A 25,386-nucleotide genomic window follows, 5' to 3' on the forward strand; every position below is an offset into this window, starting at 1 on the left:
ACTAAGGAGGACATAAATAATCTTCCAAAAATAGTAAGGGACAGAGGGTCCAGTGAGATGGAGGAAGTGAGGGAAAGACATGTTAGTAGGGAAGTGGTATTAGGTAAATTGAAGGGATTGAAGGCAGATAAATCCCCAGGGCCAGATGGTCTGCATCCTAGAATGCTTAAGGAAGTAGCCCAAGAAATAGTGGATGCATTAGTGATAATTTTTCAAAACTCGTTAGATTCTGGGCTAGTTCCTGAGGATTGGAGGGTGGCTAATGTAACCCCACTTTTTAAAAAAGGAGGGAGAGAGAAACCGGGGAATTATAGACCGGTTAGCCTAACGTCAGTGGTGGGGAAACTGCTGGAGTCAGTTATCAAGGATGTGATAACAGCACATTTGGAAAGCGGTGAAATGATCGGACAAAGTCAGCATGGATTTGTGAAAGGAAAATCATGTCTGACGAATCTCATAGAATTTTTTGAGGATGTAACTAGTAGAGTGGATAGGGGAGAACCAGTGGATGTGGTATATTTGGATTTTCAAAAGGCTTTTGACAAGGTCCCACACAGGAGATTAGTGTGCAAACTTAAAGCACACGGTATTGGGGGTAAGGTATTGGTGTGGGTGGAGAATTGGTTAGCAGACAGGAAGCAAAGAGTGGGAATAAACGGGACCTTTTCAGAATGGCAGGCGATGACTAGTGGGGTACCGCAAGGCTCAGTGCTGGGACCCCAGTTGTTTAGAATATATATTAATGACTTGGATGAGGGAATTAAATGCAGCATCTCCAAGTTTGTGGATGACACGAAGCTGGGTGGCAGTGTTAGCAGTGAGGAGGATGCTAAGAGGATGCAGGGTGACTTGGATAGGTTGGGTGAGTGGGCAAATTCATGGCAGATGCAATTTAATGTGGATAAATGTGAAGTTATCCACTTTGGTGGCAAAAATAGGAAAACAGATTATTATCTGAATGGTGGCCGATTAGGAAAAGGGGAGGTGCAACGAGACCTGGGTGTCATTATACACCAGTCATTGAAAGTGGGCATGCAGGTACAGCAGGCGGTGAAAAAGGCAAATGGTATGCTGGCATTTATAGTGAGAGGATTCGAGTACAGGAGCAGGGAGGTACTACTGCAGTTGTACAAGGCCTTGGTGAGACCACACTTGGAGTATTGTGTGCAGTTTTGGTCCCCTAATCTGAGGAAAGACATCTTCGCCATAGAGGGAGTACAAAGAAGGTTCACCAGATTGATTCCTGGGATGGCAGGACTTTCATATGAAGAAAGACTGGATGAACTGGGCTTGTACTCGTTGGAATTTAGAAGATTGAGGGGGGATCTGATTGAAACGTATAAGATCCTAAAGGGATTGGACAGGCTAGATGCAGGAAGATTGTTCCCGATGTTGGGGAAGTCCAGAACGAGGGGCCACCGTTTGAGGATAGAGGGGAAGCCTTTTAGGACCGAGATTAGGAAAAACTTCTTCACACAGAGAGTGGTGAATCTGTGGAATTCTCTGCCACAGGAAACTGTTGAGGCCAGTTCATTGGCTATATTTAAGAGGGAGTTAGATATGGCCCTTGTGGCTACGGGGGTCAGGGGGTAAGGAGGGAAGGCTGGGGCGGGGTTCTGAGTTGGATGATCAGCCATGATCATAATAAATGGCGGTGCAGGCTCGAAGGGCCAAATGGCCTACTCCTGCACCTATTTTCTATGTTTCTAAGAGAACATTTAAGAGGGAAATCAGGAGGGCTTAAAGAAGGCATGAGGTTATCCTGGCAGGCAAAGTGGAGAAGAATCCCAAGGGCTTTTAAAGATAAATTAAGAGCAAAAGGATAGCAAGGGGCAAAAATGGTCCTCTGGAAGATCAGCTTAGTCATCTATGCATGGAGCCGAAAGAGATGGGGAAGATCTCAAATGGACTTTTTGAATCTGTATTTACTCAGGAGATGGACACAGAGTGGATAGAACTGAGGCAAAACAGTAGAGGGGTCATGGACCACATCTGATTACAGAAGATGAAGTGCTTGCAGCCTTGAGGGAAAGGAGAGTGGATAAGTCCCCAGTGCTGAGAAGGTGCCCTCGCAGGCCTTGTGGAAAGCTAGTGCAGAAATTTCATGGGCCCTGGCAGGGGTATTGAAAATAGCCTTAACCACAGGTGTCCTAACAGAGGTCTGCAAGATAGGTATTCTAAGGGGAAAAGGATATATAAGTATTTGATTAGACAGGGCCTGATTAGAAACAGGCAACATGGCTTTACGCATGGTAATGTAATGGCTCCGTCTGTCCAAGTAGACAATGGATGTGCCCGGTTTAGTTCCGAGGCGCAGACATGGGCGATGAATATTGAGATCCTGGGCTGCCCGGACATCAAGATCCCCCTCTTGGCCTCGTGGATGTGGTCCAAAGGAATGCGAAGCAGTACATTTGGCATCAGTTTGGCTGCGGGAGCTGCCGGGGGGGTGACGTGATGCGTCATCCAACCGCCTTAGGGGCTCCACTCCGGATTTGTGTAGGGTTTACTTCTTAGCCTGCTCTTCTCCTGAAGATACCCACAAGGCAGTGGGATCCATAACCCTGGATAGGGACCCATACTGGGTACTGTCAGCCAGAGCCAGCTGAGCCCGGGACTCGTGTAAGGCAGGGTCGTCACGCCCTGTGGTAGTGACCTATGGAGCCACGAGCCACTACCCACTACCCAACTTTGGTAAGTCATGTCTAATCTATTTCATAGTTTTTCAAGGAGTTTACAGGAAAGTAGATGAAGGGAAGGCAGTGGACATTGTCCACATGGACATTACCGAGGTCTTTGACGAAATCCCACATGGGAGGTTGGTCCAGAGGGTTCAGTCACTTGACATACAAATTGGATTCAATACCCACTTAGGACAAACCAGAGTCGCTCGTAGATGGTTGCCCGTCTGACTGGAGGTGTGCCATAGGGATCGGTGCTGGGTCTGTTGTTCTTGGGCATTTATGTCGATGATGTGGATGATAATGTGACAAACTGATCAGCAAATTTGCAGATGACACAAGGATTGGGGATATAGTGGACAGCGGGGAAGATCTTCAAAACTTACAGCGGGATCTGGACTAGCAGAAACAATGGGCTGAAAAACGGCAGATGGAACTTAATGCAGACATTTGTGAGGTGTTACACTTCAGAAGGACAAATCAGGGTAGGTCATTCACAGTGAACAATAGGACACTGAGGAGTGTGACAGAACGGAGAATTGGAGAATACAGATCCATAATTCCTTGTAAGTGGTGTCACAGGTAGATAGGATCATGAAGAGACCGTTTGGCACATTGGCCTTATAAATTAGAATATTGAGTACAGGAGTTGGGATGTTATGTTGAAGTCATACAAAACATTGGTGAGGCCAAATTTGAAATATTGTGTGCAGTTCTGATCATTTACCTACAGGAAAGATATCAGTAAGATTTACAAGGATGTTGCCAAGACTTGAGGAACTGGGTTATAGGAAAAGGTTGAATAGATTGAAAGTTTATTCCCTGAAGAGTAGGAGAAAGAGGCGAGATTGGATAGAGGTATACAAAATTATGAGGGGCAGGAGAAATCCTAATGCAAGCAGGATTTTTTCCGCTGAGGTTAGAGCTAGAGGTAATAGGTAAAAGGCAAGAGCTTCTTCACTCAGGAGGTGCCAGCAGAAGCAGTGGGTGCAATAGTTGAGAGAAGTGGATGGGAGGGGTACGGTTCAGATGTGGAATGACAGGCCTGGCAGAGTAACACTTCAGCATAACTTGGCTGCGGTGCTTGATGACTTCATGACCCCACGTTCAATACAAACCCGAGTGCAGTATCAGGATGAACTGTTCACACTGGTACACATCATTGTCGGCCATGTCATGCATGGTTTAAAGTGCTTTTCATTGAGAAGACCAAGAGACCAAGCTGCCTTTTGTGGCAGGAGCAGATTCAGCATAGATGCATGGATGAGGAAAACTACCAGCAGTGCCAAAGCAGAAAGGGTCTTCACAAGAGTGTGTTGTTTGGTAAGGTTAATGGCGGCAGCATACATTCTGACTGGCAAAGGAAGACTGAGTATAAACCAGAAACATGAACTAGCCCATCATCCTGTGCTCTACAACTTTATTAATTGTCATCTAGCCTAGATTTTGTAGGTAGAAAAAAAATATGCAAGCAGAACAAGTGCCAAACCTGCCCCTACACCTTCTCCCTCACTACCATTCAGGGCCTCAAACAGTCCTGCCAGGTGAGTCGACACTTCACTTGCGAGTCTGTTGGGGTCATCCACTGTATCTGGTGCTCCCAGTGTGGCCTTCTGTATATTGGTGAGACCTGATGTAGATTGGGAGACTGCTTTGCCAAGCACTTACACTCCATCCACCAGAAGAAGCAGGACCTCTCTCTAGCCACCCACTTCCATTCTACTTCCCATTCCCATTCTGACATGTCAGTCCATGGCCTCCTCTACTGCTGTGATGAGACCACACTCAGGGTGGAGGAACGGCACCTTATATTCCGTCTGGGTAGACTCCAACCTGATGGCATGAACATTGATTTCTTGAACTTCTGGTAATTGCCCCCCCCTTCCACCTCCCTCTGGTGCTCCTCCCCCTTTCCATTCTTTCATGGTCTTCTACCCTCTCCTATCAGATTCCCCCTTCTCCAGTCCTCTTATCTCTTTCACCTATCAGCATTCCAGCCCTTTACTTCACCCTTTCCCCACTCTTGGTTTCACCTATCGCCTACCAACTTTTCTTCCTTCCCTCCCCCCCAACTTCTTGATCTAACTTCTCATCTTTTTTCCTAGTCCTGATGAAGGGTCTTGGCCCAAAGTGTCGACTGTTCACTCGTTTTCATCGATGCTGCTTGGCCTGGTGAATGCCTCCAGCATTTGCTATGTGTTGCCTGGCTTTCCAGCACCTGCAGATTTCCTCATCTCAGAGCACAAGAACGACTGTATTATCTCAATAAGTGTTAGGCAGTTTTTTGGCTCCTAACAAAGCATTTTCATGGCTTGTTCATACCTGCTGATGCCCAACATCAACAATGTTTTAAGCAATAATGTGGTATTGAATGTTACCTTCCACATTTCAACTTCCATTGCGTATTATTAGCAGCTCATCTATCATGTTTATTTCCTGTTCTGTTAACAACCATGAAAGGTTTAATGTTGCTAAGTAGTTTTTTTTCACCTAAAGCAAGGTTGCTCCTTTTTAACTGTAAGCCCCAAGCCCCCATTTTACTGATTGTGTTCTTGGAATAGATTCAAAATATCGAGTTGGCCTGCTGCGTTCACCAGCAACTTTGATGTGTGTTGCTTGAATTTCCAGCATCTGCAGAATTCCTGTTGTTTGATTTAAACTGTTCCTTTTATGTAGAAGCTGTGAATGCCCGGTGATTTTATTGAGTCCAGTGAAGTTTTGAGAATTAATTACCTTTTTACAATAGAATATATCACATAAGTTTTAGTCCTGTTACGTACCCCGTAACTGGGTTGCCAAACCAGCAGAAATGGATCACTCAGTTGGAGTCTGGAGTACTAGAACTAAGAAAGTTTTATTACAGAAACAAGCAACACAGTAATCGAAAGGATAATAAATGCAACAGTTCAGTGATGATAAACACACATGTGCACAGAATTAAGATAACAGCATCAATCAAGCTCTATCGTTGTCTAGGGGTGAATGACCAATTTCAAAATGACTCAAAGTTCAGTTCGCAGTAATCGTTGCCATGGCGATGGACAAGGTGGGGGAAGAGAGACAGAATAGGAACAACTGATCATTCAGAACACTGCTTCACTCACAGACCAGCGGGATGGCTCACAGACCAGCGAGATGGCTCACAAACAGCTTTTGGGCAGGTCCTTGGTGATGTCACCTGAGGCCACCGACTGTGACCCCTCCTCCAGATGCGGTCGATCCTCTGCAGTGAACCCGGCACCCAGGCAAGGGCGGACACACACCGGGTTCCCGCTGATCGTACCTTTCCACCCTGGTCGTTGTCTGGCACTTCTCACCCACTCGTGAGAAGCGTACCGCTTCCAGGGTCTCGTTACCTCGGGTGGCGTGTGTGTCTGTCTTAGCGAACCTGTCCCTTTTTATCCCCCTGCTGGGGTATCGCCTGTCCATCACTTCAAACAGTTCAGGGTTCAAAGGGGGGAGCCGCTCCAGACAGCTCTTCCTCCCACATCCCTTCATTACACATCTCCAGACGCTGCTCCATTGTTCCTTATCTCTCCTTCCCCTGAGGGCAGGTGGCAGACCAACTGCTGATGCCACTGATGCTAGCCCAGGCCAGCAAACATCTTAATTTTATGTGTATTCTCGTAACAGTCCTCATAAAGTAATTTCCTGATCTCTTTCATCTCAGAATGTCCATAAAAATAGCAATTGTCAAAAATATACTTGGTACTGACTCAGAATTTCCGATTTTGAATTATTTTCCTTTGCCCCACCTTTCATATTTGAAACTCAGAATGGTTCATAATTGCTGAAATTGGGAAATGGAGGATCTGGGAGAACAGTTACAACAGTAACTTGCATTTCCCATGAAGGTGACATTGAAAGATGAATTGATCCTGCATAAGAAACATCAGGGTAAAAACCCCTCAGTGACTGTATGCACAAAATAGACAGTTGACTCAGTGATGTCTGCTGGACCCAGTTTCCAGAATTTTCTTCTACTGCATTTAATAAATGTCTGTCCTGATTGTCTTTTCTTCAGCTTCCAGCAGTAAGATCAGTTATGGTAAATATCTACTTGCATCAAGATGAATGGTAGATAATGCAATGTTATTTTTCAGTTCTCAGCTTAATTCATTATCTACCATAAGCAATCTACATTTACTGCGCAGTCTGTGGCAGCACAAAGAGAGAAAAAATTAACTCACTATCCAACTACAGTTACACCTTGTTGTTAAATGCACAGATTATATCTTGTGTAATTAATGTACAATGTAGTAAAAGATATGTTTTCAACAACGTGAAAGTAAAACTTTCTGACAGAAGTTTATAAAATTATGAAAGATAGATAGGGTAGACTATCAGAATCTCTCACACAGGTTAGAAATATCAAGTACTTGACGACATGTATTTAAGGTGAGTGGGGGAAAGTTTAAAGGAGATTAGTGAAGTCAATTTTTTTACATGGAGAGTAATAGATTCCTGGAAAAGGCTGCTGGGGTAGTGATGAAGGGTGATTTTTTAATTAGGATAACTTTTCTGCCCCGGGCTAGATTTTCAAGAAAAAAATAGTCTTTACAAAAACAGATACTTTTGTTTTAAAAGTTATGTAATAGTAACTCTAAACTTTTTCAATATGCTTCATAAACAATATTTTGTTAATTTTGAAGTGAGTTAAAATCTTGAATGTGCCAGAATTTCCCTACCCAGACTGTCTTCAAAATGAAGTAAAATATCAAAGTTATGAAATATTTAGTTTATATTTTCTCAAAAGAGCTTTCAAAACACATGTCAAATTCGTGTGGGTTATTTTTTATACAATTTGTACATTTTTTTTATGGCAAAGAACCATAGTCCCCAACACATGTCATTACCAACATGCAACACATTTCAGGTTTTTTCAAACAAGTGCTTATGTGGTTGCCATCGAAATGAGAAGTGACAGGGGAGCTTGTAGCTGCCGTGGCAGAAGACTGATATTTTGATGTCAAAATATGAGTGATTTAAAGATTTGTACCTCCTGATCAGAGAGTATGTTTATTATGGGTTACCAAATGAGTTACTATTTGAGTGTTTTATCTGAGAAATGAATAACTTCACTTTGTTTCTGTATATTTAACTTACATTTGTAAGCTAGCTATCCAGTTGAGTTAGTAAGTATGAGACTTAGCCAACTGTTTTGTTAAAAAGTGAGAAATGTCATTACCATCACATCTTTAACATCACACAACTAGTGGTGTTGTCAAAATCATCAGCAGACAAATCAAAAAATACAGAGATACAATTAAAGAAGACCCAGTGAAATATCAGCAGTACCTTGAAAGACAGAGATACAAGAAGAGAAGGGAGGCAGGAAAACTTAAAATATCTCATAGTTACCAAAGCACAAACAGAGACCGAAGAGGTGACAGCGGAGAGTTAATCAAAGTAACAGAAGGGCTGCTGATAAGGAAAGTCAGGCAGTACAAAGTTTTAAAGCAGGGAATACCCTGCCAGGATCCCCAGTGGGCCAGCAACAAGAATCGAATGACCTCCATCTTCCTGAGGCTTCACCTATGCGCTGATGGAGACTATAAAAAAGTACTTTCAATTTCAAGTGTTGCTTTTTTTCAGAGTTGTTGAGATTTATGTGAATGTTTTATAAGTTTTACTGATTTAGAAAGAAGTGTGTAGAGGGTTGAGTAAATATTTTGTCAGTGTTTAAAAAAAGTGTTCTTTCCTATGGACAGTTGAAAAATAATGATCTCTCTAATCTGTTTGAATCATGAATTGCTGCTTATACCAGATTTGGGAAGTAGGCAGACACTTTGTAAGCATTATTGTTTTTTTTAACAAGATTAGACAATGCCTAGTTTGGCTGGGCTGCCTATGTTCGTGTTTCATGTGGATGTTTTGAACAAAGTTCTTTTAAGTAATTTTGATAAATAGTGCACACTACGAGGAAGTGATTTTATTTGTAAGTGTTGCTTCTTCTAATTGGACAGATGTTTTGTCAGAGTTAATGTTAAACTAAAACCATTGTTTGTCAATGTCGAAACTATTACCATTACAGTGCATATTTTGATGGGAAATAAAGTTTTGTCTAGTAATATGGGTCTGAACTCATTTCCTGGAGTCAAGTGCTTTGATGCAAAAATTTGCATTCTGTCAAAAAGGGTTAAAGTTCCAATAGTCAAATTAATAAACAAATGTTTTGTTGTTTAGCCAAAAAATATATTGACACACTTAAGAAAATGTGTCTCAAAAATATATTTTGACTGCATTTAAAAATGAGTTTAAACAAATTTAGTAAAGGGCATGGTTTTTATTTGCAGGATTGACTTTGAAATCTTTGTTTGTCATTTCATTTTAAATTAAATTCAGTTGATAGTGTGATGGTAATGACACTCATCCATGAAACCTCTGCAAAACGCCTCAAAAGATAAAAGTTCTCTTAAAGGATGATCAATGCCAAGATCTGGTCTTCACTCCAGAGCCTAAAATAAAAGTTATAACATAAGCAAAACAGAGTTTCAAGAAATTTCTTCTTTTTCAGAATTTCCAGTAGTCAAAAGTGCTCCTAATTGGAGAATCATGAGATGCAGATACAGTGGCATTTAAGAGGCTTTTAGATAGAGACACAATATGCAAGGAATGGAAGGATATAAATCATGTACAGGCAGAAGAGAGTCAGTTTAATCTGGCTTTGTGTTTGGTGCAGATGTCATAGAGTCCTGTTCCTGTGCTGTGCTGTGCTGTACTGTACTGTTCTGAAACAGGCAAATAAAATGGCATTCTCTTGAAAAAAAGGCTAGGCTGAACCAGCTTGAACAACAAATAATGGAAGGCTTTATTAACAAAAGAAAATCTGTAGATGTTGGAAATCCAAGCTCCTCACACACAAAATGCTGGAGGAACTCAGTAGGAAAAGAGTACAGTCAATGTTTTGGGCCGAAACCATTTGGCAGGAAGACTTTATTAAGTGCTATCAAAAAAAAAAACAATTTTCTGATGAGTATTCATCTTGACTACAATAAAAATCATCTTAGACAAGGCTGACGTAAATGCACACCATTAGTATGATGCAGATTTGAATATATTTGTGTCAGGAAAGTCTTCCTCCTGCATTGGAGTAGAAGGTGAGCTGCTTTCACTCCAGTTTTGTGGATGTTGAGACTCTGCTACTGGTGGGTCGGAAGGTGCTTGGGGAGGCTGCCAGCTGGGTTGTTGAGAGACCATGTCCATGTCTGCTGTTTATACTGAGCTTCTCTGTTCCCAACCATCAAGCTCTCAGTGCCAATCGTGCTCCTTCTCACTCTGAGCAGCCATGGACTATGGTTTGGTTGGGTTGTTGTATATTTTCAAGGAGACTCCAAAGGAAGTAACCCTAATTTCAGCAAATTGATTTAAGTCCTCATTCAGACCAGTACTCCTTGACCTCTGAACTAGTTGTGTGCAAGTAGCCATCATTTCCAAAAATTGATTTAGTTTATGGTACAATCAGCTCCTCACCCAGGTCAATTCCCTTTGATCTCAGTCTAGTTGTGTTTGGGAGATTGGTTGCATTTCAGTTATGCTTTTAATGAACTAATAATGGTACTGAGAGATGTAGAAACAACTCGATTCCTCCTGACATTCATCACGATCTAGTGATGCTGTATCATTGTTTGGGTTTTAATGTTGGACATTTTCTTGGATTCAGCATCATTAGTCAATCAATGCTGCCAATAATCAAACCCTACTAACAATTAGCTAGGTTCCAGCTACGTGAACAAGCTGGTGCTCTGCAGTTAATCCATTTGAATTGATCTGATGAGCCAGACTTTGAGAAGATAATCCCTCACTGCCTGTAGTCGTGAGGGTTACGATGAAAAACGTAATACAATAAACAAAGTACATTTTTATAGCAGTCTCACATTTCATTCGATCACGGGACAATGTACTGATGGTCTGAGGCCTGAATTTCCTCACAGTCGTACTAAGGACATGCTCAGCAGAACAGGATGTGGTTAGAAGGGGTTGGTTATCGGGCCCAGCTAAGGAGAAGCTGATGATGTTGAATCCAAGAAATTGCTTGTTACTTGCACCCCAATCCTAACCTGCTCACCTGGACAAGCATGTACCATTTGCAAAAAAGGCGGGAAATCAGCCAGGACAGAGGAAATGCTTTATGATCTTGTTCCACAACAGAATGCCCTGTAAGCTTAACAAAGGGGATTGGAAAATGGGGGATTCTCACCAGAGAGATGGATGAACCTAGTGACACCAGGTCAGTGCGAGCTTGTAATGACCAGTTTACGCAATGATTACAATTTAGAAAACCGATGAGTCTGAAAAATCAATCATTTGGTAAAACTTGTTTGTAATTCACTCATAAATATTTCAAAATGCAGGGTATTTAAAAATAATCTCATTACGGTAATGATATTCCAACTTCTGCTTTATTCACACACATATATTGGACGTTGATTAAAGTTGCCCTCTTTGTTGTACTGGTATCTCGAAACCTCATAGAGCTCTGTGATGCTAGTAGATGTTGGACTCCAGGGATCTGGCTGAACCAGCACCCGGCAAGAGATCAGATATCAGAAAAGGGGGAGCTGTCACTACAGAGATGGCTGTCTCTTTGTGGGAAACTTTCTTCAAAGTCAGGAGCAACTGCTGTTGCTTTTTTGCTAACTACCATTATACATTATTGACATTATTCAATTTTTAACAACGTTATCATAATTGTAAAATTGAAAATCATTTAGGCTTTGCTGATTCTAATAGTTAAATTCTCACACCTAGCTCTACACTAGATGACAATACACCTGTTTCCTTTCTCTTGAAATGTGGTGTTGTGGTCTGACATTATGAAGTACCTTCAATTTAACACCCATTTCCATTGTATTTTCCTGCATTCCAATGAAGTTTATGGTTCTCAGCAGCAATGCAGTTCCAGGTAAAAAACTTGTACTCAATATCATAAATATGTAAGTTACCCAGAACTTGGGGAGCAGGCTGCCACACAAAAGTTCGGGAAGACACGGTAGGAACTCTTGAACCACTGACGATATGGCAACACGGCTGCGTGGAGAGGATCAACCTTCTGTGATGTACTGAAACAAGCAAATGACGTCGTAGATCGAGAGAGAAGAGAAAATTTCCAATTACAAAGCACTTTTCACAATTTGTCCAGGAAGACTACTTTGAAGTGATACTGATGCATAATCACTGCTGTAATATGGAGAACAGAGCAATCGATTTCTCAGGAGACACTATGGATTATCTGTAATAATGAGCATGTGTTTGGTTTGATGGCTGTAGTCACAGCCTCAGCAGGAATACGATCACAGTGTAAGCTCACATCATTTGCCAATATCACTGCCAAGTTTAAGTGTAATTTACAGGACACATATAAAACTGTCATTTGCTACTTCAAATTTGTGAAGTTAGGATGGAGCCAAAAGTAGATATGATGCAGAGGTTGCTACGTGTGCTTCTGATTTAATACGTTTAGAAGTGGTCAGTATAGAGAATAAATATTTGTTGATGCATGTTTCAACCCTTGGCATTTGCTGACAAGTTCACTTTAATGAGTTTAAAAGCCAGCTTTACATCCTACACAGTTTGATAATAATAGGCAGACAGCATGGAAATGGGTTGGTGATTACTGTCAATAAACTTTGGTGAATATGTTGCTGTAAATTGACTTTATACACAAAATGTCGCTTACCATATGTGAGAATGCAAAGTGAAAAAAACTCAGAGGCTCTGTACCCTACCTGGATCTCCCTGAAGAGCAAAGGTTCACAGGTTTGGATTTCCCAAGACATTATGCATTGGGAAAAAAAAGAAGTAGGGAAGGTATGCTTCAATTTATAAAATGTTGGTCAAGCCTTGGCTGGAGTACTGCATTCAGTTCTGGTCGTAAAGGTACAGGAAGCATGTGATTGCACTGGGGAGGGTTCGAAGGAGATTTAGCAAGACTTTGCCTGGGCTGGAATAGTTCAGTTATGAGGAGAAACTGGAGAAGGTAGGTTTTCTAGTTCACCTTGAGCCTTCTTAATGTTAAGTAAGCATGTAAGAGGTGCCTAGATGAATGCTTGAATGCTTAAACATATAGGACTCCTGATCAAGTGCTGAGTGATGGGGTTAATATAAAAGGGTGCCCACTAGTTGGTCTGGATGAGTTCTTCCAAATGGTGTATATGCTGTACGGTTCTGTGCTGTACAATTCTATGATTTGACAGAATTTATACATAAGTATCCTTCACCCACTATTTTTCCCTGGGAAATTTAATCTCTTGTTTTGGGGAGGTTGCTATGGTTTGTTTCCTTTGCTCATTAGACAGTTTCTGAATAAATTGATTTTGTCTGTGTGCAGCTCCAATTCACTGGCTGTTGCACACCTGTCAAGAAGTACTCTGAATATTAAAACAGTGCTAACGAGGTTTATTTTCAGTAATGTACTTCAATTCCCTTCAGTCTAAGCTCCAGTAAGAACGTGAATAACCAAAACATGGAATTTCTCATTGAATTTCTAGGAGGTGGTACTGGAGATGAATCGACTGGGGATGATAATAGATCTTTCCCACACTGCCACAGACACAGCAGAGATGGTCCTAAAGGTTTCCCAGGCTCCGGTCATATTCAGTCATTCATCAGCCTATGCCATCTGCAAGCATCCCCGGAATGTTCCAGATAAGCTTCTTCACTTGATCGTAAGTGCTTTTAACTCAACTCTACAAAAATGACTTTGCTAATGCCTTAGAGTGTACAAAATTACAAATTGCTGATCTGTGATATAGCCTTTTGGCAGTGGATCTTCACTAGAAAAATCAGAGGAAACTCATTGATATAAGCTGGGAAATTCCCTCAGGCATATCCTGCTGTATCTTTGTAACATGGCACTTCCCAGATTTCATATTCCATATTTTGTAATGACATTGAAAGAAACCATTTGGCTGATTGGATCTGTCAACTCTGAGAGCCTTCCCACTAAACCCACGCTGACATTTATTTACCTGTAACCACTTCTCTCTCAATGTTCATTTACCACCCCTGATTCTCTTACCACCATCTGCTCTAGTTGACAACTTGCTGAACAATCGGCTCGCTGTTGGGATATAGGAAGGAAATCCATGTTGTCAGACAGCACTAGAAGCCAGGAGTGGATCTGAGTCACTGGAGTTGGAAGCATCTGCACTACCCGCTGCACCACTGTGTATCTCTATTGATCCCTGTAGGATTTTATGACATTTTACTTCAGTATTAGATTTAAGCCTTCTGTTTATAATAAGAGCGTGTCAGTGTGTTATTCTTTAAACATTGCCAAGTCCAAAAAGGAATAAAAGTATTTCTTCATTTTCTGTTTTCCCTTGGAGCAAGGTCCCAATCATAGATGTGTCAGCAGAAGGAAGATTTCAAATAGAGGCTGATTGATGCTGCAAAATAATGAAAGGGAGCCTAGTCTGCCTTCGTGCCTCATTCATTGATACACTAAGGAAACTATTGTGAGAGTGTTCGATATAGGAAGCAAGGGATACAGGATTAGTACAGGAAAGTGATGCTGGCATAAAAGGCCAGCCATGATATTGAATGGTAGAACAGGTATGAGGGGTCAAATGGCCTCTTCCTACTTCCATTTCGTCAGCTCATTCTCTGAGTTAGGATGATGCAAGAAGCTCTGAAGGTGAGATGTAAAATAAAAGAAGCTTTAAAAGTGAGAATCTAATGAGACACAGACTAGAAATGAGACTTTGGATGCTATGTGGTCCAGCTTTAACTCTAATGGGAGTAATTAGCACTGGAAATCATTTCAGTGTGAAATTATGACAGAAGATGAATTGGATCTGTCACTTGCATGAGCTATTTGAGCTAGTGCACCTGATATTCCAAGCGTTGCTGCGCACCAAATTTATCACCACTATTCACAGAGCATCCATTTCTATCCTTATTAATTAACAGCTAAAGCTGCTCCTTTGTTGAAAAGTTCAATGAGAACAGGTTGGTTATTCTGTTTGCTATTTAAAGGGACTTTCTCCGGACATCCACGACAGGTGACAGAATTGAGTAAAGGCACTCAAGCATCTTCCAAAGACTTAAGAGTGTACTACATCTCAGAGATGGTGTCTTTTTCCTGGTATTTACTTGCTGTGTTTCTCAAATCTGTCAGTCTTGACACTACTGGTAGCACTCCATGACTGGACCTGCCACGATGGTTGTTTACGGTGAGTCTGGAGCCTCAGGTCAAGAGGCATACCAGTAAGAAAAAATTCAGAGCTGCCACATCATACTGGACCTCCCTGAAGAATAATGTATTCACAGATTTAGGTTTCCCAAGACTTTATCACTGAAGTTAGTTGATATTCTACAGGAAATTTTTAGCCACACTCTCCTTTCTGGGATTTCAAAGCCAAATTGACTCTCAGCCTTGTCATCACATGATCTAAAGTAGACCACAGGAGCTCATTGCCATGCCTTACAATTTGTTGCTACTTGTTAGAGTCATCGAGAAGTACAGCACTGAAGCAGGTACTTTGGCCCTGCTAGTCCATGCCTAGATGGGCCAAAGGGCCTGTTTCTGTGCTGTATATCTCTGTGACTCTAACAGGTAGCAGCATACTGAGAGACAAACTGTTGCAGTAGAGAATAACCCAGATCTTAACCTGAGAAGGAATCGTTGCATTTACTTTGGTCTCTGTGAGGAACAGGCAGCAACAAAGGCAGTGAGACTGCCCAATACCATTGCTTCCTATTAGTGCACTCGTGTGGCCAAAGAGTTTCCCTTCATAGTCTAGGGGCTTTTAAGAACATGGAAGGTTCTCTACCCTCAGGGTGCAGGTAGCAATGAATCAGAAGTATTTGTTTCCAGGAAGCATACATGACTCCTTCATCCTGAGGAGTTCACATTGTTAGATATTTCCAGCTGCCAGCTCTGCCTGTAAGGATAGATGTTGGGGTACAAAAGCTACCCACAAACTTGCTGGCTCTTCACAACAGTGCCCACTCCAGCCACACCATCAACATAGATACAACGATTGCCTGGAGTGGAAAACATCAAAACTTCATTGCCTATTGTCGAAGTTCGTGTACACCAATGAGATGTTGAGAGTTCATCATCATTGGAGGCAGGCTGCACAACCTTACCAGTTGAAGGTAGCACTGGTGCAGCAGGGAGAAGGTGCAGGAAGGCCTTGAGGCCAAGTTTGGCCTTGCTCATCTTCCAGAGCCTTACCCTCCAGTGGAGGCTGGCATTCAGCATGCACAGGGTAAGAGGATTATTCATGTAAGGAACCTGCAGAAGAAAGTTCTCCATTGGAAAACCAAGTTGTGTCCACAAAGCCATTAGAGCAATGAGTAATCAGCAGAAAAGCTGCATGAAACAGAAGTCCTCATATCCTGCATGTAGGATTGCATTGAGTACAACACTGAAATGAATGACTCACTGATTCCATTACATACGTATATGGCTTGATACAACTTCTCTATGTTTCCTGATGAGAGATGCCTTGCAGAAGCAACTATGACCTCTAGTCAATATCTACTTTCTTCTGATCAGTTCCTCTCTTCAGGTCTAAACATTGATCAAGATCATGAAGCCTTTGGACTGCTACTCTACATCAATAAAGTTTAATTAAGTGTTGTTGTTCCAGGAAATGTGAATAATGCATTCACATTTTGATCAGTTTGGTATTGAGTGACACTTTGATGGGCTAATATTTTAAGCCCGTAAAGTCTTCAGTCACCCAGCCATGAGTAATTGACTCCAGGAATGAGGCAATATTAATTTTATGTCATTGCAACAATTAACCATTTTAAGTTACACAATGGAGCTCAATAAATAATGTACCATCTACAATTGACACTGATCAATGTAGTGATGGCACACTCCCTTGAACAAGCCATAATTTCTTATTAGTTCTACCTGACCTAATCCTGATGTTTTCAATCCCCCAACCTAAAGGGTTGTTCCTAAAGAAGGGGCAACATAGAGCAGATGTTTCATTTCAGCAAAATAACTTGGCACATTTTTCCACCTCACCTTGAAGTCCCTCCCTCCTATTCGGGGAGCAGGACAAATAGGAGATAAGAATCATGAGAAAGTACTCAACTTGCCTTGAGAGTTACACACAAATATTGGAAGAACAAAGTGACCGCTATGACATAAGTTAAGTATTTCAGACTAGAGCTCAGCTATAATTAAGGAGGTAGCATCATTCAATGTTCAGTTTCAAACAAGGTTTAGCTTCAGTATATTCAAATGAAATGCTAGACATTAACCTGTCTAGGAGAGGATAGGCAGTGATGCCAGCAGCTGCTACACCTTTGTAACTTAGCTTGGCACATTGAGTTTGCACTCAGGCAGCTGAAATGCATCCTATTTTCAGTAATTAAGATGCATTTCAGCAGCCCAGGTGCATTCAGAGTACTTTATGAAAACACCAAATCAATAATACCTTAATCAAAACTTATTACACTGTCTTAATACCTGTAGCCCCCTGGTAAACCTCAGGCTCGCTCAGCTCACTTTCATCTAGGGAGAGCAGCCTTCAGCCCCGCCAAACTGGGTAATCAAGTTTGTGTGGATGCTGTGTGATGTACCCCACCCCACCAAATAACAGACAATACACCATATGCGATTAAATGATTACACTTTATAGATATTACTGGAACTATATAATTAATAGAGATAAAATGTAAAAGGAAAGTAAAAGGCGCCAAACTTATCAAAGTTCAACCACTTCGTGCACAACAGTTGAAGCTCAATGAACAGAGTCTTCTTTCCACCATTCGATCCCCTCCGACCACCTTGACCCGCCGCCTGGGACCAACCACGGTGGTCGACCGGACACTCCACACGAGTCTGGCTTCGTCCTCTCTCCTCGCCGAAGCCCCTGGGCCTCGGACTCCCGCTCACGGTCCATCCCGTCAGCCAGCTTACAGCATCGTGTTTCCTCTCTCTGTCCCCATCGCATCTTCTGCCCCAAAGCCCGCGATAAACAATAGCTTACAGATACACAAGAAAGAATAACATCTATCCCAATTGGTTCGTTCTCTCTCTTATCAATAATATAACCCAAACAAGCAGAGAGAGAGAGAGAGAACTTACATCTCAGTTAATATAACAAAGAAGCCATTTTGATTAGCCTATGCAGTAACATAAAAGAAGAAACCCCTTACATACCCTAGTATCTCACTTCACAGGCAGTTGATCATAGCAATATGTCACAGTGAGGCATGAGGGGCAGTGAAAACCAAAGGAGGTTGAATACTGAAATGAAACAGCTGCTCTGGAATTACAGTTTGGCTGGAGAAAGTTGCTCCCTCTTACTGAGTTGGTAAAGATGAATTTGAAGATGCACAGGAATCCCTTACATTGAAAAAAATCCTTTTTTGGGACCCCATTCCAAATAGTCTCTGAAGTATATATTGGTGAACTGTGTGCTTTTAAGGCCATCCCAACACACTTCAAAATGGATTTTGTTCAGCTTCATGAATTTTTTTTTTGAGAGGGGCACAATTACATTTTCGTACTAAATGCAACTATATTCTGATGCTCTAAAATTGAGTGCAGTCCAATTTCAATAATATTGCATCAGTTATGACTCACATTTAGACTAGACCAGAGCTGGATAGCTGATAAGGATGGTAGCTTTCCTCCCTGAAGATTATTTTATAGTTATCATTAACAAGAATTATCATAGTGTCACTTTCCTGATTATTCACTGAATTTAATGTGTAGATGTATGTTTAAGAGTATATTTATAGTGGTGTCTAAGTTGCCCTGATGTATCTGTGAGATTGTGAGATTTTCCCTGTGCTATTGCTCTGTGCAGCAGTTTCTAACTGCTCTGTCACTGGAGTAGCTGTGGCATAATGTTAGTGTGCCTGGCTGTCATGGGGAGAATGCCTTTAAAGGCAATTCTGAGTGCAGTACTGCAAAATGCTCTCAGATGTATTTAAGTGTGCCTGGTCATGTTCAGGAACACAGCTTTTATTTTAGGACACCTTTCTGGACGTTATCCATCCCAATGTACTTCAAAATGAATTTTATCCAGATTCATGTTTCTTTCGAGGGGGGACAGAATTTGCTGTTCTTGCTAAATGCAACCGTGTGCTGATGCTCCAAAATTGAGTGCAATCTGGTTTCGACGCCTACACAATTAGTGCAGCTGTGATCTACTTCTACTTTTCAGAAAGAGAAAGAAGGTCTCGTGATGGTGAACTTTTACCCTGGTTTTGTGGCCTGTCAGGAGCTGGCAAACATTTCTCTAGTTGCAGGTACAGGATTTAAACAAGCATGTTTGTTTAAGGAAATGGTCTTATGCTCTTCAGTTCTTTTATTTGGCTTTATCGATTGATTTCTTTCACCGGGGGTGGGAGGATGGGGGTACACTTCTTGATGTCTCAATATTTATCTAAATTAACAATTGCACCTCATAATTAAATGATTTTCTATATGTCCACTAACAAAAGGTTTTGAAGCTAACGATAGTTGAGAAATGTGGGGGAAAGCTGTGCTTGAATCTCAGGATGGCAGTGCTACACTACTCCTGCCACTGAAACGTAGCTCTAGTGACCTAGGTACAAACCTGACCTCAGGCACTGCCTCCGACAAATTCCTACCTTCTCCCTGTACCTGCACCAATTTCCTGGGTGACTTGGTCTTCTCCCACATGGCAAAGTTGTGCTGCTAAGCAGGCTGATCGGTTATTGTAAAATACTTCTAGTGTAGGTGGGTGATAACAGGGTCAGTAAGGTGTTGAGAGAGAGAAATAAAATAGATTACAGGGAATGCCAGCATAGATTTGCAGGACTCAATGGCCTCCTTCTATAATTCAATGAATTATATATAGTTTACATTTAAGAGTTAAATTAAAGTCATGAACAGAACATTCATCATTGCTAAATTATTTTCGAAAGTGTCTTTATCAAGCAAATATGGTCAAGAAGATGTCATATTTGGAGTGAAAAGCTCAGAGGAACGCACAGAGGTTCTAGGATATGACCATAATAAGTAAATGTTGCTACTAGAGTATTGCAATATACGTGCAGTGAACTTTAATCAGTCAGTGTAATTAGCATTTGGGGAGCTTCTGTTCTACAAGTGAATCTGAAAACCTTGTCATGGTACCTGTCGAGGCTCAGATGAAAGATAAATAAAGGAAAGTTAGGTAAATATTTCAAAAGGATATGTGTTTAAGGATGTGATATGATGGAAGTCCGAGGAAATTGGTTTAGTGGCTTTAGAAGAATCAACTTCTGAAATGGGTGGAATGGGTTTAATGGTGTCCAGCCATGCTTCTGAATATCTCAGTCAGTTTGTACATGTAAACCAATAGAGCAGGTGAAAAACCTGAAACTTGTACACTCAACCACTGACATTCTGTTTTTTTAAAAAAAGTAATTTTTGACAATATTGAACAAAACCTTTAAATTTTGAGACATTAAAGAGTGTTGATGCTGGAAACTGGAGCAAAAATCAAACTGCTGGAGTACTGGAGGTCTTGATCTAAACATCAACAGTCTCCTCCCCACCCCCACACAGACGCTGATCAACTCTCTGAGTTCCTCCAGCAGATTGCTTTCTGCTCGTCAAATTTTGAAGATTTTTGAGCATATAACTGGAGTACTGAACTTCTTATCAAGGTCTATGTTGCATCTTGCTGCTGCTGTTACAGATCACTTTGACCACATCAAGAAGATCGCTGGATATCAGTCGGTTGGAATAGGGGGGGACTATGATGGTGCTTCCGGGTTTGTATGCTGCAGAACTCCAACAGTTAATTCTTTTGTTATGTTGCCAAACACTTCCTGACATTATGGTGGATTGCAGTTTTCCTCAGGGTCTCGAAGATGTGTCAAAATATCCTGCACTCATAGAAGAATTGCTGAAGCGGAACTGGCTGGAAAAAGAATTGAAAGCTGTATTGCGAAATAACTTTCTCCGTGTTTTCCAGAGAGTTGAAGAGGTAAGAAGGCTGTATGTGTGAGATTGGGGGGAGGGGGAGGAAGCTTTGAAAGTCTGCTTACACCATGCAGGATAATGAGAATGCTGCAGTACAGGAACCAGAAGAATAACCGTGACCAACAATCTCTGCCACAACCTGTATATCATCTTTTTCGATGAAGATGAGATAAGGGTGACGAAGGAACACCAGCAGAATGTGGGGGTGTGGGGAGATGGTTGGGAGTAGAGGCCTGGCTAAGGAATCAGCTTGGTAAGTCTGTTGTTCTTTGGAAGGAAGGAAACTCAAATTTTGCACTGGGTTTTGGAGGTGAGTTATTGGGATCAGGGTTTGGTTTTGGGGGTAGGTTGGAGCTGGTTTAGGTCTGGGCAGACAGTTTATTAGGAGTTGGGTTTAGAGTGTTTCTATATAAGTTTGTGTAGGGTCAATGTTGGGGTTAGCTTTGGGTGTGTGAGGTTTGGGAAATGGGGCAGTTAGTTTTGTGTGGTTGGGTTTGGTCAGGGTTGGGACACAGTTTTGTGTGCTCAGGTTTAGGTGATGAGGTTTGGCGAATTGAATTTGGGGCGGTCATTTGGAGGGGCTGGTTTAGACAAAAGGGTATTGGAAGAGTCGGGTTTGGGGCAAATGGAAGGTTGGGATTAGGAGGAGTGAGGACAGGTAAGACAAAGGTTGGGCCTATGAATGGCAGGGATGGGGGTGGCCTCTTTCCTGAGTCCTAATCGCCACCCGTTGGGAATTGCTGCCACCAGATATCACAGAAGGCAGGTATCCAGCTGGTATTTCAGATCAACACATACAAAATGCCAGAGGAACTCAGCAGATCCGGCCGCATCTATGAAAATGAATAAACAATCAGTGTTTCAGGCCAAGACCTTTCATCAGGACTGGAAAGGAAGGGGAAAGATGTCAGAAGAGGAAGGTGGGGGGAGGGGAAGGAGGACATGCTAGAAGATGATAAGTGAAGCCAGGTGGGTGGGAAAGGTGAAAGACTGGAGTAAAATGTACTTCAAATGTATTCCTGATGAGCTTGACTGTAGTTGATAGAGATTCAAGATTCAAGTACATTTATTATCAAAGATGTATAAATTATACAACCTTGAGATTTACTTGCTCAGAGCTGGCCACAAAGCAAGAAACCCAAAAGAACCCATTTTAAAGAAAGAAAAGAATAAAAATAAAAGACCAACACTTGATGTGCAAGAGAAAAAAAATACAGATCATGCAAACAATTGAAGTGAACAACAGCATTCCGAACCAAAAATGAGTCCTCAGATCCAAACCCTGCAGCAGTCTGGAGTAGGCCCAGAGCCTTGCTTATCATTTCATCATATTACTGGGCATGGAGCACAGTAGATGGGGCAGTCTTTATAGTCTCAGTGCCATGGAGATGTCTATTGTGGTGAAATAGTGAAATATGTTTTTGTCCCAGACCGACACCCTGTCTTTTCAGTCTATCTGAGTCGGTGTTTAAATTAACCAAATAACATAACAGCAAAGGGGCTGGACACTCTGGAGCAAGGAGTGAACATTGTGGAGAATGAGCAAAACCAGCTCTCGCCTCCAGTCTGGCCCGGGGTTTAAATTGTCTAAACAGCGCATTGTACCTGGCACTACGACCCAGGCACCGTTGCCTTGAAGGGCCCTGGGCCTAGTCCACACTGCCCAGTGACTCGCTCTGAGCCCAGATGTGGTCACCCAGCCTGAAGCTGCTTTCAAGCTCTTCAAATCAGCTCTGCACCCAGGCGATCCAACCTCACACGTGAGCCAGTTGTACAAGCATCAAAATCGAATCTCCTCTGCCTGGGCCTCGACTCCTCTTTAGGCACCCAGAGCCCTCCAGCCTAGTTCCCAGGCCTGCTGTACAGGCATCGGAATTTCATCTGCATCAATTCATCCCCTTGTCATTGCTTGTCCCTTCACTGTTTGCGGTGATAATTTAATACAATTTATCTCAGGAAAGGTATTTTTAGTGATGTTTTTAGTTGGCTTTCTTAGCTTTTTGACTACCAGGAAGCTATCGCACATGTTTGGTTGCGCCATCTTCACTGGAAGTAAACTGGATTGTGCTGTAAAGTCAGTAGGTAAGTTCCTCAATAGATAACTGACAAAACAGGACAAGTATAATGGTTCAAACAGCTACTAAAGGTTTCCAAACAAATGATCTTTACTTTCCAAATTAAAGGCATATGCAAAGTTTTCAAGCAAAAATTGTTTCTCTCATCTGACACTGGATCACAAAACTAAACCTATTTGAATGTATTTGCATAGCAACTCGTGTTAGAGAAATAAAACCTTGCATGAAAACCAAAGAGAAATGCCATTGTTTAAATGTGGAGCTCAGTACTGTAGGACATTGTGAAAGTAAATTGCTTCAAAGCCTTCAGCAAGGAACCCGAGGGGTACACATAAGGGAAAAAAAAATCTTCTGCTGACAATAACATAGAGGGAAGTAAATTAGCCCAACTGACTCCATGCCAGGGGAGCATTTTCAGCAGTCCCATTTCCCAGTAGACGTAGAACTTATTCTCTTTGAGAAAGTCTGCAGATGCAGGAAATCCAAAGCAACACACACATTGCTGGAGGAACTCAGCAGGCCAGCAGTGATGAAGGGTCTCAGCCTGAAACGTCAACTGTTTATTCTTTTCCATAAATACTGCCTGACCTGCTGAGTTCCTCCAGCATTTTGTGTGTGCTGCAAAGAATAATTTGTTGTTCAAAATATGTTATTTGATAATTTAACTCTGGCTACTATTGTCCAAAGAACTTCCTCGCCTCAAACTGAACTGTGCAAACTTCTATGTCTTTTTTAAACATTGGAAACTCCAGAATGAGATTTAAAGTAGGGCTACAGCTATGCCATTGAGCTATGAACAGAGACCAATGCATAGAGTAGTGTACAAATATCAAAGGGCAGAAATCAGAAAAACAGGGCATAAAAGATGTTGGGTCAGGAGTAGAGGTTGTACCTTGCAGTCTTCAGTGAGCGGGGAACCTACCCCCTACCCAGGCACAGAATTCATGTAGGGGAAGAGAGAAGAGCCAAATATGGGAATGAAGTGTTTCAATTTTTTCTGAAATTAAAAGGTTGACAGTATTTTCTTCAGACTGGGATTTGTTCCAAATAAAAAATCCATTTTTCATGGTGATTTCTGTCACTTACCAGCTGATTGTTTAGATTGTTCAATGCCAAAGTTTGCATCCAACAATATTTTCTATTAGTGTTTTCTTGGAATATCTTAAAATATGGTGGCCATTACAATCATAAACATATGTGTTGTGTTGAATTACTTTGTATAGCCGGTCAGAGCATTACATGCAATCCATCTTTTTAAATGAACTGGAAGCGGAACATATTCAGTATTATTCAGTGTGAGCAGTTTTGGGCCCCTTATGTTAGAAAGGATGAGCTGAAGCTGGAGAGGGTTCAAAGGAGGTTCATGAAAATGATTGAATGGCGACATATGTCTTGTCTTGTCCATTCTGCACCAACCGCCACCTCTGGGCTATAAACGTGCAGGAGCAATGTGTGGTTAAGTGCCTTGCTCAAGGACACAACACGCTGCCTCAGCTGAGGCCCGAACTCGCGACCTGCAGATCACTAGTCCAACGCCTTAACCACTTGGCCATGCGCCAACACTATGAAGAGCGCTTGATGGCTCTAGGCCTATATTCACTAGAATTCCGAAGAATGAGGGGTGACCTCATTGAAACCTATCGAATGGTGAAAAGCCTTGATAGAAAGGATGTGAAGAGGATGTTTCCTATGGTGGGAGAGTCTAAGACCAGAGGACACAGCCTCAGAATAGAGGGGCATCCTTTTAGAACGGAGATGAGAAGCAATTTCTTGAGCCAGAGAGTGGTGAGTCTGTGCAATTCTTTGCCGCAGGCAGCTGTGGAGACCAAGTCTTTATGTATATTTAAGGTGAAGGTTGATAGATTTTTGATTAGTCAGGGTATCAAGTGTTACAGGGAGAAGGCAGGAGATTGGGGCCCAGGGGAGGATTAGATCAGCCATGATGAAATGGCGGAGCAGACTTGATGGGCCAAATAGCCTAATTCTGCTCCTATATCTTATGGTCTAAACCAGAAAACTAACATAACATTATCACTTATTGGAATGGGAATTAAATACAAAGGTAAGGTTATGCTTCAGTCATGCAAGGCATTGGTGAGACTACTAGAGTATTACACACTGCAATGATCGTCTTGTTAAAGGAAAGCATTAATGTGTTGGAAGCAGTGAAGTGAAGGTTTACCAGACTAATACCTGGAATTGATGAGTCATCCTTGGAAGCCAAGCTAGAAAGATTAGGCTTGTATCTCATGGGATTTGGTGCACTGAGAAGTAGATTGATTGAAAACCATCTTGACAGGATGGCTGGATACTCTTGTGAGAGGATCTAGCACTAGGGGTCACATTGAAAATATGCACTCAAGCAGTGGGTCTTGAATCTTTGGGACATTCTTCCCTAAAGGACAGTGGAAATAAAGCCTTTGAACCTTTTTAAGGCAGAGATCCTTGATAAGCAAGGGAATGAAGGATACAGAGGGTAGGTGGGAATGCAGTTATAACAGAGCAGCCATAGTGATATCAAACTAAGGAACCAGGATGCCTACTCCTGCTCTAGAACATATGTTCAAATTGACACGGGATGTAGAAGGGTGAGTTCAGCATGATTATTTGACATTTGAGTGGTTAAAATTTTGAAATCAGTGAAAAAGGTGGATTAGTTTATCAATGAATACACTACATTCTTAATATGCTGCTGGATCATTTAAAAAAAGAA

The 25,386-nt window shown here is 41.8% G+C and overlaps 1 protein-coding gene across 2 annotated transcripts in view; it reads left to right on the forward strand.

Annotated features, from left to right (window-relative positions):
• The window catches only part of dpep2 (dipeptidase 2), a 105,457-nt gene that overhangs the window by 74,920 nt on the left and 5,151 nt on the right, over positions 1-25,386 (forward strand). For both annotated transcript variants that reach the window (XM_063066832.1, XM_063066831.1), the window contains exons 10-13: positions 13,172-13,348; positions 18,827-18,911; positions 20,312-20,387; positions 20,467-20,602. In XM_063066832.1, the coding sequence (XP_062922902.1) occupies positions 13,172-13,348; positions 18,827-18,911; positions 20,312-20,387; positions 20,467-20,602 (474 nt within the window). The remainder of the gene's footprint in view (positions 1-13,171; positions 13,349-18,826; positions 18,912-20,311; positions 20,388-20,466; positions 20,603-25,386) is intronic.

This window comes from Mobula hypostoma, chromosome 14, assembly GCF_963921235.1.
Source record: "Mobula hypostoma chromosome 14, sMobHyp1.1, whole genome shotgun sequence".
Lineage (NCBI taxonomy): Eukaryota > Metazoa > Chordata > Chondrichthyes > Myliobatiformes > Myliobatidae > Mobula > Mobula hypostoma.